Source organism: Vidua macroura, chromosome 5 (assembly GCF_024509145.1).
Source record: "Vidua macroura isolate BioBank_ID:100142 chromosome 5, ASM2450914v1, whole genome shotgun sequence".
Classification (NCBI taxonomy): domain Eukaryota; kingdom Metazoa; phylum Chordata; class Aves; order Passeriformes; family Viduidae; genus Vidua; species Vidua macroura.
This window is the reverse complement of record NC_071575.1, coordinates 73,300,441-73,314,246: the sequence shown is the minus strand read 5'-3', so window position 1 is coordinate 73,314,246 and position 13,806 is coordinate 73,300,441. Positions and strand designations below refer to the sequence as shown.

Sequence of the window (13,806 nt, the reverse complement as noted above, 5' to 3'; positions counted from 1 at the left end):
TGCTGGGGAGCACGAACAGCGTTATTTCAACAGCGAACGGAACTGCGGCACGGGGGGCGGCACGGGAGGGGCGGCAGGGACGGAGCGGCCCCGGGGCTGCGGCCGCCCCGGGCCCCGCGGTGGCGATGGAGCCGGGAGCGGAACGGGCCGGGGCCGCCTTCTGCAGCCGGACGCCTTCTGCAGCCGGAGCTGCGTCCGCTCCTGCTGCGGTCAGCCCAGCTGGTCCCTGAGGAACTGCAGGAAATCCCTGAGCAGTTTACAGAACTGCACCAGGCTCTGGTACGGCACCGAGATCAGCAGAAGCCGGTCCGGTGCCAGTGCCGGTGGTGGCACCGGATCCTCGGGCATCAGGGGGATGGCTGGCTCGGGTGATGGCTCTGGCACCAGCTCTGGCTCCGGCTCGGGCACCAACTCTGGCTCCTGCTCTGGTTCTGGCATCGGCTCTGGCAGTGGTGTCGGCTCTGGCACTGGCGTTGGCTCTGGCATCGGCACTGGCATTAGCTCTGGTGTTGGCTCTGTCGTCGGTTCTGTCGTCGGTTCTGTCGTTGGCTCTGGCGTTGTCTCTGGTGTTGGCTCTGGCACTGGCACTGGCGTCGGGTCCGGCACCAGCTCTGGCTCTGGGCTTGGCTGTGGCACTGACGTCGCCTCTGGCGTTGGCTCTGTTACCGGCTCCGGCTCTGCCGTCGGCTCTGCCGTTGGCTCTGGCACTGTCACCAGCTCTGGAGTTGGCTCTGGCACTGTCACCAGCTCTGGAGTTGGCTCTGGCACCGTCACCAGCTCTGGAGTCGGCTCTGGCACCGTCACCAGCTCTGGAGTCGGCTCTGGCACTGGTGTTGGCTCTGTTTCTGCCTCTTGTTCTGGCCCTGGTGTCAGGGTCTCCACCGAAGTTGTGGTGACCTCTGGCTTAGGAGTCGGGGCGCAGTTCGGCTCCGGTGCTGAACTGGTTATGTCTGCTGGGTTCAGGCCCGTCTGGATGAGGATCCAGTTGTAGAAGTGCTGAGTGGAGCTGTAGATCCCAGGGTGCCTGGCTCTGTCACAGCCTCTTCCCCAGCTGTTCATTCCCACCAGCCAGAAGTAGTCAGCTCTGTTGTCCTTGCAGACGAGGGGATTCCCGCTGTCCCCCTGTGCCAGGAGAGATGGCTCAGGGACTGTGGGGGACTGCTGCCAGCCCCGGGGCTGGCTCCTCTCCCCCAGTCCCTGCCAGGTCCTCATTCCCAGCACAGGTCGGGGGCTCTCCCATCTCTTCACATGGGTCCCAGATGTGCAGAAGACAGATGTTCCAGGGTCACATCTGCACTTTGGGTCTGCTGAGGGCACTGGATGGGCTTTGTGGGCAGGAACAGGCCATGGGGACAAGGGGACATAGGACAGGGACCCGCGGGTGGGGAGGGGAGGGGTGGAGAGGGGACAGGCTGGGCTGTGCGTGGGGGCTCTTACCTGGCAGGTGTCGATGCCGCCCTGCGGGTACCCAGCACACAGGTTGTCAGCATGAACGGCCCCCCCGTACCACCGGCTGCTGTTGCAGAGCGCCGTGTCCATGAGGTGGACCTTGGACTCCCGCAGAACCATGCCTGATCCCAGAACCGTGGGAATGAGCCCCCAGAAGCTCAGTACCCATCCCTTCCCCTGCCTGGGGCTCAGCCCTTCCCGGGCCTGTCCCTGCCCCTTCCCCACGGAGCGATGCTGTCCAGCTGTGTCCCTGCCCCTTCCCCACGGAGCGATGCTGTCCAGCTGTGTCCCTGCCCCTTCCCCATGGAGCGATGCTGTCCAGCTGTGTCCCTGCCCCTTCCCCACGGAGCAATGCTGTCCAGCTGTATCCCTGCCCCTTCCCCACGGAGCGATGCTGTCCAGCTGTGTCCCTGCTGTTGGCCTGGGGAAGGGGCCAGACCCATCTCTCCCGAGGCTTCACAGGGCCAGCAGGAATTGTCTGGGGGAGCAGGGACCTTACAGCTCATCCCATTCATGCCCCATCTTGGCAGGGACTCCTTCCCCAGCCCAGGCTGCTCCAAGACCGGCCCCACTGACATCCTGCAGCCAAACCCTGTCTGTGGCCAGTCCGTGTCCCCAGGGTGCCCAGTCCGTGTCCCTGTGCCCAGTCCGTGTCCCTGTCTGTGGCCAGTCCGTGTCCCTGTCTGTGCCCAGTCCGTGTCCCCGGGGTGCCCAGCTCACCCTCGGAGCACACACCCTGTTGGGGAGCTCACCTCTGGCAAAGTTCCAGCCGGCGATGTAGCAGGATTTCAGCTCCGACACCCTGAGCGAGGCGTCGGGCACGCAGCCCAGCTGGATGTAGTCGCTGCACTCCACGGGCTGGTCCAGCTCCAGCAGGGCGATGTCATTCCTGGCCGTGGCAGGAACGTAGTGCTGGTGCACCAGGAGCCTCTGGATGCGTCTCACCGCAGCCTCGGGGCCCGGCTGGCTGAGATCTGAGGCCCCCATCACCACCTCCCACATGGAGATGCCCCTGGGGAGCAGATGGACAGAGGGGTGACAGGGAGCAGAGCCACAGGCTGCAGCAGCCCAGCATTTCCCAGCCTTCTGCTTCCCAAGGCAGACAGGGAAGTGGCACGTGGTGCTGTGAGCTGGGCACCTGTCCATGCTCTAGGGACATTTCTGTCCATGCTCTAGGGACATTTCTGTCCATGCTCTAGGGACATTTCTGTCCCTGCTGTTTCTTACCCGGCCCTGGCGAAGCAGTGTGCGACCGTGAGCACCCACTGGGAGCTGAGGAGGACACCCGAGCACATGTGCCACGTGCCGTTCTTCCAGGTGGCCTGGATGCTGACGATGCCGGGCCAGGCCCCAGGCTGGACACCGGTGCCACCCACAACACGGGACGTGCCAGCACCAGAGCTGTGGTCGGAAGCCAAGGGCCGGAGCCCGCAGGTGCCTCTGGAAGCACAGAGCCATCACTGCCCTGCTCGGGGATAGCGGGGACAGGGACCCCGAGGGGCTCCTCTGTGCCCGGGCTGTGCCAGGGAAGCCCCCGAGCGTCCCCGAGCCCCCCGGGGCCACCGACCTGCAGGTGTCCCAGGTGGCCCAGACGGGCCCGGCCAGGGCCAGCAGGACGAGCAGCGCCAGCAAAGCCATCGGTGCCAGCGCAGGTGGCAGAGCCGGGGCAGAGCTGTCACCTCTGGTGCCACCCACGGCCCTGGTGGTGCCCGCGGTGCCACCGGGCCGGGGTGATGTCACAGAGGGTCGGTTCCACGTGCGGGGAGGGCAGCTCGGTGTCACAGAGATGTGGAATGGTCTGGGGACAGCGCCCCAGAGCGCCAGCACGGGGTGAGACTGGTCAGACCCTCCTGGCACCAGGCTGGGCATGAGCAGCTGGAGCAGCCCTGGGAGAAGGATTTGGGGGTGCTGGGGGTGAGAGCTGGACCTGACCCAGCCCAGAACCCCCCAGCCCTGGGCTGAGCCCAGTGGGCAGCAGGGCAGGGGGATCCTGCCCCTGTGCTCAGGTGAGACCCCACCTGCAGAGCTGCCCCAGCCCTGGGGACGCAGCAGCAGCACCTGGAGCTGCTGGAGAGAGCCCAGAGGAATCCATGGAGCTGCTGCAGGGCTGGAGCCCCTCAGTTCCCAGGGACCCAGGCCAGGAGAGCTGGGAATGTTCACCTGGAGAGGAGAAGGCTCCAGGGAGAGCTCAGAGCTCTGCCAGGGCCTAAAGGGGCTCCAGGAGAGCTGCAGAGGGACTGGGGACAAGGCCTGCAGGGACAAGACACAGGGAATGGCTCCCACTGCCAGAGGGCAGCGATGGATGGGATCTTGGGAATTGGGAATTCCTGGCTGGGCTGGAATTGCCAGAGCAGCTGGGGCTGCCCCTGGATCCCTGGCAGTGCCCAAGGCCAGGCTGGACACTGGGGCTGGAGCAGCCTGGGACAGTGGGAGGTGTCCCTGCCCAAGGAAGAATTCAATAACCAGTGGAGGACAGAATGCTAATTAATGTCAGCGGTTTTTATGTAATTTAGAACCAGTGAGCATTCGTGTCTCTGTCGGCTCAGAATGTGCAAACGGGTGACAAAGTTTTGTCCCGGGGTCTCTGTGGAGGCTGGACCCCTGGCCAGGGACAGAGCAGGGCTGGAATCACGGACGCTGAAACAGCACGGTTCGAGTTTTGTTTATCCCGGCGGCTCCGGGGGATTCCGGCCACGCCGGGAGCAGCCCCGGGTCCCTCCCGCAGGGGACAGCGGGGACAGGGCCCGGCTGAGGTGGCACCGCCAGGGGTGGCTCGGACAAGCCCGAGGGCGCTCCGGCTCCTCCCCGTCGTTATCCGGAGGGTCTGGAGCACCGGGAAGCTCCTCCAGGCCGTCCCCAGAGGGGACACCCCCTTGGAGAGGGGCTGCGGGGGCCGGGGGGGGGACAGCGACCGCCGTGGGGACAGCGCGGGAGGGGGCGCGACACTGCTCGTCCCGCCGGGCTGTCCCCGGCGGTGACACTGCTCGGTGTCACCTCCCTGCCCGGGGGCTCTGCCACACCCGCGACCCCCGCTGCAGGCTGGCACTGACCCCCCGCTCGGGGCGACACGGAGGGGACACGGGGGACAACACGGGGGACACGGGGGGGCACGAGGGGATGGGGGAGGAACGGCGAGACAAGAGGGGACACGGAGGGGACACGGAGGGGACACGGAGGGACAGGGAGGGACACGGAGGCGACGCGGGACGTGGGGGAACACGGCGAGGACATGGGGGGACACGAGGACACATGAGGCGCGGGACGGGACATGGGAGGACACGGGGGGACACGGGGGACATGAGGGGACACGGGGGGACACAGGGGGACATGAGGGGACACGGGGGGACATGAGGGGACACGGGGGGACATGAGGGCCATGAGGGGACACAGGGGGACACGGGGCACTCCAGGGGACACGGGGGGACACGGGGGGACTCGGGGGGACTCGGGGGGACATGAGGGGACTCGGGGGGACACGGGGCACTCCAGGGGACACGAGGGGACTCGGGGGGACTCGGGGCACTCCAGGGGACATGAGGGACACGGGGGGACACTGGGAGACATGAGGGGACACGGGGGGACACAGGGGGACCCGGGGGGACACGGGGCACTCCAGGGGACACGGGGGGACACAGGGGGACCCGGGGGGACACGGGGCACTCCAGGGGACACGGGGGGACACGGGGGGACTCGGGGGGACACGGGGCACTCCAGGGGACACGGGGGGACTCGGGGGGACACGGGGGGACACGGGGGGACTCGGGGGGACTCGGGGGGACATGAGGGGACTCGGGGGGACACGGGGCACTCCAGGGGACACGAGGGGACTCGGGGGGACTCGGGGCACTCCAGGGGACACGAGGGACACGAGGGGACTCGGGGGGACTCGGGGGGACTCGGGGGGACTCGGGGGGACACGGGGCACTCCAGGGGACACACGGGGGGACACGGGGGGACTCGGGGGGACTTGGGGGGACACGAGGGGACTCGGGGGGACTCGGGGGGACACGGGGCACTCCAGGGGACACACGGGGGGACAGAGGACCGCCCTGCTGTCACCGCTGCGCGGCGCCGGGACAAAGGCCACGCCCCATCCCTGACCACGCCCACACCAGTGACCACACCCCATGGGGACACGGCTGTCCCTCGGCGCTCAGGCCACGCCCCGCGCCATCAGACCACGCCCCCATCGCCACCGGGACACGCCCACGCCGCGCTCCGCGTCGCGCGCGGAGACCGCGCCCCTTGCGGGTAAAGCCACGCCCACATCTAAACGGCACGCGCGCGCGGCCCCGCCCCGCCCGTGCAGCCACGCCCACATATCGCCTTATATGGGGTGTGGCACCGCCCCCGTGTAACGGGTCCCTTTGCCCCGCCCCCGGCGGCTTCCGGCGGAAGTGGCGGCGCGGCGGAACCGGCCGGAGGTGAGGGGGGCCCGGGGCGCCGGGCGGTGCGGATTGGGGGGCCCCGGGCCTCCGGAGGGATCCGGGCGGGAGTCAGGATGGTCCCGGAGGGGTGACGGTGAGGGGCCCGGCTGGTGTCCGGGGGGTCACGGTGGCCCCGGGGGTCAGGGTGGAGGCTGGGGGGCCCTGAGGGGTCAGGGTGGTCCTGAGGAGGTGGCAGTGGAGGGCGCAGGGCGGTCCGGGAGGTGCCTGGGGGGTTAGAATGGTATCCGGGGGGTCAGCATGGGGGTCCCGAGAGGGATCAGGATGGGGGTCCTGGAGGGGATTTCAGAGCGGTGTCCTGGGGGTCCAGGATGGGGGTCTCGAGGGGGTCAGGATGGGGGTCCTGGGCTGGTCAGGATGGGGGTCCTGGGGGGTCCAGGATGGGGGTCCTGGAGGGGAGTTCAGAGCGGTGTCCTGGGGGTCCAGGATGGGGGTCTCGAGGGGGTCAGGATGGGGGTCCTGGGGGTCCGGGATGGGGGTCCTGAAGGGGATTTCAGGGCGGTGTCCTGGGGGTCAGGGTCATGTTCTGGCGGGGTCAGGATGGGAGCCCTGGGCTGGTCAGGATGGGGGTCCTGGGGGGTCCAGGATGGTGGCCGTGGGCAGGGCACGGCCAGGGTGGTGTCTGTGATCTTTGCTGCCCCTTTGGTGTCCTGCTGGGCCTTTTCTCCTTGCCCTGCTTCCCCCCCCACCAGGTCCCCCCGCCATGGAGAAGTTCGGCATGAACTTCGGGGGCGGCCCCAGCAGGAAGGAGCTGCTGGAGACCATCGAGACGCAGAAGCAGCAGCTCCTGCGCTTCCAGGCGCGCCTCAAGGACGTGGTCTGCGCCTACAAGAGCCTCCTGAAGGAGAAGGAGGCGCTGGAAGCCAGCCTGAAGGTGCTCTCCGCGTCCCACGACGGCGACCTCGCCGTGCCCCCGCCCGGAGCCGGGGACTCGCCGGACGAGCGGAGCTCGGAGCGCAGCGAGGACGGCGCGGGGGCGGACGAGGAGGACGAACCCGCGGCCGCCCCTTCGCAGCGAGCCGAGGAGCCGAGCGGCTCGGAGGGCGGGGAGCCCCGCGCCGCCGGCGAGCCCGAGCGGCGCCTGCCGCAGCTGAAGGCCCAGCTGGCCACGCTGACGGGCGCGCTGGCCACGGTGACGCGGGAGAAGTCGCGCATGGAGGCCTCGTACCAGGCGGAGCGGCGGCAGATGAAGCAGGAGCTGGAGGAGGCGGCGGGGCGGGCGCGGGACGAGGCGGAGCGGCGCGGCGCGGAGCTGCGGGGGCTGCGGGAGCAGCTGGCCGAGACCCGCGCCCGCCTGGCCGCGCAGCAGCGCGAGCGCGAGCGCGAGCAGGGCGACCACGGGCTGATGCTGCGCGAGCTGCAGGAGCTGCTGCGCGCCGAGCGCGACGCGCGCCGCGCCGCCGAGCGAGAGCTGCGCCGGGCCCGCGAGGAGCCGGCCGACGCCGACGCAGAGCGGGCCCAGGGCCACGAGCAGCACGCCCGGCAGCTGAGCCGGGAGCTGGAGGAGCTCCGCAGGGAGCTGGACAGCGGGAAGGCGGACCCGCGGATCCAGGAGCTGCAGGAGGAGATGGCCGGCCTCAAGAACCACTTCCAGCTGCAGCTGGTGCAGGAGATGAAGAAGGTGACGGCGGGCTGGGAGTGAGGGTGGTGTCCGGGAACTGGGGCGAGGTTTGGGGCGACAGGAGCCAAATCCCCTCTCCCGGTCTCTCAGAGTCCAAAGCATCCTGGCACGGATTGGTGGGAGGACAATCCTGGGGAACAGCTCTCTGTGGGATGTATCCAGGGAGTGGGGCTGGAGTCGACAAATTCCCCTTCCCAATCCCTCAGATTCCAGGAGGTTCAAAATAAATGGCACAGGGTGCCCAGAGCAGCTGTGGCTGCCCCTGGATCCCTGGCAGTGCCCCAGGCCAGGCTGGGCACTGGGGCTGGAGCAGCCTGGGACAGTGGGAGGTGTCCCTGCCACGGCAGCCCTGGGGGGGCTCTGAGCTCCCTTCCCACCTACCCCATTGCAGGATTCCAAACACAAATCCCTGGAAAGCCAGGACAGGGAGGTCTCTCAGGCAGGGTTCCTGGGGTGGGGAGGGCCCCCTGTTGGTTTGGAGCAGAGCGGGGGCCCTGTGTGACCTCAGGTGTGTCCCCCGTGTCCCCGTGCTGCCCTGACCCCACCATGTCCCTGCACAGACGGCCCAGGCCGAGGAGCAGCTGCGGCAGCGCTCGCAGCGGGAGGAGCAGCGCGTGGCCGAGCTGGAGGCCCAGGTGGCCCAGGTGTCGGAGCTGCTGGGCACCTACGAGAGGGCCAAGCAGAGGGACCAGAGCACCATCCAGAGGCTCAAGGACCGCATCGTGCAGCTGGACCTGGAGAACAAGACCTTGGCCATCGCCGCCTCCAGCCGCTCCGTGGGCGAGGAGGCCGTGGAGGAGAACACCCAGGACGTGAGCGTGCTCAAGGAGAAGATGGAGAAGCTGCAGAAGCTCCTGCAGGCGGCGGCCGGGAAGGGCCCGGCGGAGGCGGAGGAGCCGCGGGAGCCGGAGCCGCCCCCGGGCGACGGGGACGGCAACGGGGACAAGGCCCCGGGCGGGCACTGCCAGCAGGAGCTGAGGCAGCTCAAGGAGGAGTTTGAGCGCTACAAGGTGAGGGCGCAGCAGGTGCTCAAGAGCAAGGCCACCAAGGACATGGGCCTGGCCAAGGAGCTGGAGGAGGCGCGGGAGCAGCTGGCGGAGCTCCGGGACAAGCACGTGCTGCTGCAGCTGGCCGCGGACGACGTGGAGAAGCAGCGCCGGCAGGAGCTGGAGGCCAAGAAGCAGGAGCTGTCCCAGCTGCAGCAGCTGCACCGGCAGGAGCTGGAGCGGTGCCAGCTGGAGTTCCGGGAGCGGGCGCTGCGGCTGGAGGAGGAGATGCACAAGCAGCGGGACCGGGCGCTGGCCGTGCTGGCCGAGAAGGACCGGGAGCTGGAGCAGCTCCGCGCCCTCACGCTGCCCCACGGCCCCAAGGGCTGCCGGGACGGCGGCCCCGGGGACGCTCCCAGCCAGGATTCCTCGGAGATCCTGCCGCAGGCGCTGCAGCTGTGCTCGGGCTCCGAGCCCACCTTCTTCCTGTACGCGGAGCAGCTGGCGCGCAAGGAGGTGGAGATCGCGGCGCTGCGCAAGCACAAGCACCGGCTGGAGGTGCAGCTGCACCAGCTCCAGGGCAGGGCCCTGGCCGAGGAGGACAAGCACCGGGAGGAGGTGGAGGCGCTGCGGGGCGAGATCCAGAAGAGCTGCCGGGATAAGAGCAGGGAAGGAGCCAACCTGGAGTACCTGAAGAACGTGGTGTACCGGTTCCTGACGCTGCCGGACGCGCGGGGCCGGCAGCAGACGCTCACGGCCATCCTGGCCATCCTGCACTTCAGCCCCGAGGAGAAGCTGAGCATCGCCAAGAGCTCGGCCCACGGCTCCTGGTGGCTCCACGGGAAGAGATGAGGGCTGGCTTTTGTTCCCTTTTCCACAAGAGCTCCTTCCCGAGGACTGACCAAAACCTCATCCCAACCACGCCTGGGTCTCTCGAGGATTTGGGCTCCAGTTGGTGTTTTTAGCACTAATTTGCAGTGTGGTTGTGCCAATTTTTCCAGCCCCAAAGCCTCCGTGGTGGGAATTTGCTCCAAGTTGGGACTTGATCTGAAAACCGTGGAATTGAAGATGCTGAGGTTTTTTAAAGATGATATAAAAACAATCCTTACCTGCCAGGCGTGGCATCAAGTGGAGTTCACTTGGATCTTCAAGCTCCAGCCAGGCTGGTGACTCAGGAGATGAAAGGGAAGGTGGGAAGCACTTTAGGTGGAGCTAAAACAGCACCAGGCTGGGGAAGGCTCAGGAAGATGGGCCTCAGTGCAGGAAATCTTGGGCATTTCCCATTTTCCAGGGCCTAATTTAACCAGTGGATGCAGCTCCAGGCTCATCCAGGGGCTCAGGCTCTCCTTCCTTCCCAGGGATCCTCTCTGGGATATCAGGGATTCTAGGAAGGAGAAAGGATCTCCCTGTGCATGATTCCCATCCTGAGGGTGGTGTTTTCCTGCCCTGCATTTGGAATTGAATCCTGGCTGCTAAAGCTCGGCCCAGAGACAGGGATAAGTCTGGCTTAACACCCCAAGGGGTCTTGGAGCCAAGTCAAGAGCAGGTTTGGGAGCAGCTCCTGGTGCTGCACTGCCCAGAGGGCCTTGGGAAGGATCAGCCACTCCTGGCACTGCCAGGGACAAGGACAGGGACATGGAACTTCTCTCCTCCTTGTCTGGCCTGGTCCTGTCAGCAGCCAAACTCCCTGGATTCTGCTCTGGCCAGTGCAGCCCTTGGTGCCAATTTCTCCTCAAAAAAATCCTCAGGGAAAACGTGCCTGGGACAGGGCAGAGCCTGTCCCTGCTGAGAGGGGGACACAGCTGGGGGGTGTTCCCTCCATCCGGGGATGTTCCCACCGGGAACAGCAGGATCCAGGCGCTGCCCTGATGGGAGAGTTTGTCCCAGGAGTGTTTGAAACGCTGCTGAAGAATGAAAGCGCTGGCTCAGCCAGGGGAGAGCCCAGTCCCTGCTCCCAGTTTGGAAGTGTTGAATCAAGGGGTGCCTCTGGAGGGGCAGGGGTGGCTCCAACTCTTTCCCTGGAGCCATTCCCACAACTCCAGGGGGAGGTGGAGCCTCCTCCAGCTGTGGCTTCGCTGCTCAGGCTGAGGGGATGGATCCCTGTTGTCCCTCTGCTCCCGCAGGATGGAGTGACCTGGAATGGGGTGGTGGGGACCCAGCAGGGTGGAGGAATGGGGTGGGACCCAGCTGGGAGCAGGGGAACAACGTGGGGTCACAGCTTGGAGCAGGGAATCAGTGTGGGATCCGGCTGGGAGAGCAGGGACAAGGTGGGATCTGGCTGGGAGGACCCGGATCCATCCCAGTCTGTTCCTGGCAGAGGAAGATGAGGAAGCTGCTGCGGGGGAGCATCTCCAGGAGTGCCCAGCTCCGTGTCACTGTCACCCTCCTGCAGCTCCCAGTGCCATTCCTTCCTCTGCTCCCCTCCAGCCCCTCTCCATCCCTCTCCCTCCTTCCCTCAGACCCTCCCCCACATTCCTTCCTCCTCCTTCCCTCTCTCCCTTCAGCCAGTATCCCTGAAATAAAGGTTAAATGCCTGTTTGTGGGAACTCTGGTGGCTCCTGGGGCGGGATGGGCATTGCTTGGGGATTTTTGGTGGATGTTGGAACATCCTTGGGTTGAAATTATCACAAAACTGTTAAATCCCTTGATTTCCTGAGGTTCCTGGCAGTGTGAGAACGGGAATGGTTCATTCCTGCACCTGCAGTCGTGGTGTGGCAGCCGAGTGGATGCAGAGGAGTCTGGCACTGAGAATCCCAGGATGGGTGGGTGGGAAGGGACCTCAGATCCCCTCCAGTGCCACCCCTGCCATGGCAGGGACACCTCCCACTGTCCCAGGCTGCTCCAGCCCCAGTGCCCAGCCTGGCCTTGGGCACTGCCAGGAATCCAGGGGCAGCCCCAGCTGCTCTGGCAATTCCAGCCCAGCCAGGAATTCCCAAGATCCCATCCATCGCTGCCCTCTGGCAGTGGGAGCCATTCCCTGTGTCCTGTCCCTGCAGGCCTTGTCCCCAGTCCCTCTGCAGCTCTCCTGGAGCCCCTTTAGGGCCTGGCAGAGCTCTGAGCTCTCCCTGGAGCCTTCTCCTCTCCAGGTGAGCACCCCCAGCTCTCCCAGGCTGGATCCCTGGGAACTGAGGGGCTCCAGCCCTGGCAGCAGCTCTGTGCACTCCTCTGGGCTCTCCAGCAGCACAAGGAGCTCCCAGCTGCTCTCCCAGCGCTGTTCCCTCATTCCCGATGTGCCCAGGGGCATCCGAGCGCCCATTTGGGCTCTCCCGTGCCCGGGGCTGATCCCGCTCCTCTCCCGGGGCTGGCGCGGCGCCGGCTGCTCCTCTGGGAAGCTCCTGCTGCTCCTCTGGGAATCTCCTGCCGCCCCGGCCGGGCCGGTTCCTCCGGCTGCGCCGTGGCCGTGTCCCACAGCTGGGCGTGCAGCGAGTCCGGGCAGCAGCAGCGGCGGCGGGAGCCGCTTCCAGCTCCCATTCCATCCATCCCGGGCTGCGGCCGGGAAGGCTCCGGGCTCCGACCGCCAGCCATGGCCAAAGCACAGGAGCGGCCCCCGGCTCTCTCGGATAGCCAGGTAAAGGCGTGCGGGGCGCTCCGGAGGGCCGGGAGAGGCTCAGCTGAGCGCTGCGTTCCCAGTCCAACAAATCCTGCCCGAGGGAGCTCCCCCCGCGCGGGATTGGGGCCAGCGCTTTGGGGACCGGCCCAAGGTGGCACGGCCGCCAGCAAGGAGGGTGACAGCCGGGCAAGGCTTTCGCTGGGGCCGGAGCGGCTTTTCCCTGCCTCCTGCCCCGCTGTTCCCGGCGGACTCCCGGGCCTGGGATCCGCCCGGCTCCGGCGGCCGCTCCGGTTCCTCGGCGGCGGCTCCAGAGGCGCCGTCGGGAGCCGCTCCCCGCGGGGCCGCGGGCGGGACGCGGCTTCTCGGCGCTCCCCAGCCCCGGGTGCGGGCAACTTAGGAGGAGATGCCAGCGGGAAAACTCGGGCGAAAGAAGCCGGGAAACCCCGCCACGTGCAGCCACCGCCGAGGGGCTGCTGAGCCGGCTCTGGCCCCTCCATTCCCCCAGCAGCGACGGGAAACGCTTTTGCTGCGGTTCCTGGGCACGGCTTCGGCAGGGATGGCCGAGGGACGCAGTCCGGCCGTGCCCAGGGTCCCGCATCCCACGTCCCGTGGGGGGCTCGGGCTGGCCCCGCTCCCGGCCGGCCGAGCCCGCGCTCCCTCCGTGCCTCCCGCAGGTCCTGGTGCTGACGGGCGTCACCGTCCCGGCCGCGCTGCTCAGGTGGGTCCTGTCCCCTGTCCCCTGTCCCTCGCCCCGGGCTGGCACCTGGGGGTGGCAGCGGCTCTGCCGGCACGTTCATCACCCGCCCCGTCCCCTGCAGCCTCCTGGGCAGCGGATCCGTCCTCGCCGTCACCTCCTGGCAGGGGCGCTGCTGCCACATCCAGGTGAGTGCCACCAACTTGTGGCAGTGTCACTGCTGCCACATCCAGGTGAGTGTCACCGGCTCCTGGCAATGCTGCCACATCCAGGTGAGTGTCACCGGCTCCCAGGGACACAGGGCTGGGTCTGGCCTCAGCTAAGCCCAAGTCAAAGCCGAGCCAACACCGGGTTTAAAGCCCCGGGCGGGGGACAGGAGGTGCGGGATGCCCAACACCCGGCACTCGCCCCGGCCCCCGGGAGCCGCCTGGCCCAGCCTGGGAAGGGCCGCGGGAGCTGCCGGGGGCTGCTTCCAGCAGAGCTAACGCCGTGCCCTGTCCGCAGCTGCGCCCCCTGTTCCTTCTGGCCCTGGCAGATTTCCTGGGTGCCACGGCGCTGCTGGGCACGGGAACCATCCCGCTGCTGCCGGCCGCCCTCTCCGTGCCCGCCTACGCCGCCTGTCCCTACGGGCGGATGCTGACCACGGTAAGGGGACGCGGCTGGGGACAGCTGGGCCCTGTCTGCGGCTGGAGTGTCCTGGGGACACTGTCCTGGGGTCCCCTCCTCGGGAGGAACCGGGACAGGTCTGCCGAGGGTCGGGCTGTGGAGCACGAGGAGGGAATGGGCAGGGGGAACGGGGGTGTCGGGGGGCAGAGGGAAGGTGGAAGGTGCCCTGGCGGCGCTGGACACAGCAGGATCCCCGGTCCCTTTCCCTCTCCTCTCCCTCTCCCAGACCTCCTACGCCGTCTCGTTCCTCATGGTCGTTGTTTACGCGTACGAGTCGCACCGCACCGTCCTCGGGGGGCGAGCCCGGCCCCCGGCAGCGCTGCAGGTCCGTGCCTCGCCCGGGCACAGCCGGCAATCGCCCTGGCCACACACGGCCCCGTCAGGACAAGGGAGCA

General features: G+C 67.6%; 2 protein-coding genes across 3 annotated transcripts; one reads left to right on the top strand and one right to left on the bottom strand.

Moving 5' to 3' along the window:
• LOC128807058 (acrosin-like) lies at positions 1-3,555 on the bottom strand. Its single transcript, XM_053977073.1, has 5 exons — positions 3,017-3,555; positions 2,677-2,889; positions 2,202-2,461; positions 1,438-1,571; positions 1-1,122 (listed from the first exon to the last, which is right to left on the bottom strand). The coding sequence occupies exons 1-5, from the start codon at positions 3,316-3,318 to the stop codon at positions 211-213; spliced, it is 1,821 nt and encodes a 606-aa protein (XP_053833048.1). The 5' UTR covers positions 3,319-3,555; the 3' UTR covers positions 1-210.
• A 2,265-nt stretch (positions 3,556-5,820) lies between these two features.
• GCC1 (GRIP and coiled-coil domain containing 1) lies at positions 5,821-11,039 on the top strand. 2 transcript variants are annotated; one of them, XM_053977067.1, is made up of 3 exons: positions 5,821-5,873; positions 6,587-7,515; positions 8,076-11,039. In XM_053977067.1, exons 2-3 carry the CDS (start codon positions 6,598-6,600, stop codon positions 9,351-9,353), a joined length of 2,196 nt encoding a protein of 731 aa, XP_053833042.1. In that variant the 5' UTR covers positions 5,821-5,873; positions 6,587-6,597; the 3' UTR covers positions 9,354-11,039. The 2 variants fall into 2 exon arrangements, 1 of the variants encoding a protein (XP_053833042.1); XR_008437043.1 differs by lacking the exon at positions 5,821-5,873 and having other exon boundaries at positions 6,503-7,515; positions 8,076-10,736; positions 10,769-11,039.
• The last annotated feature ends 2,767 nt before the right edge of the window (positions 11,040-13,806 follow it).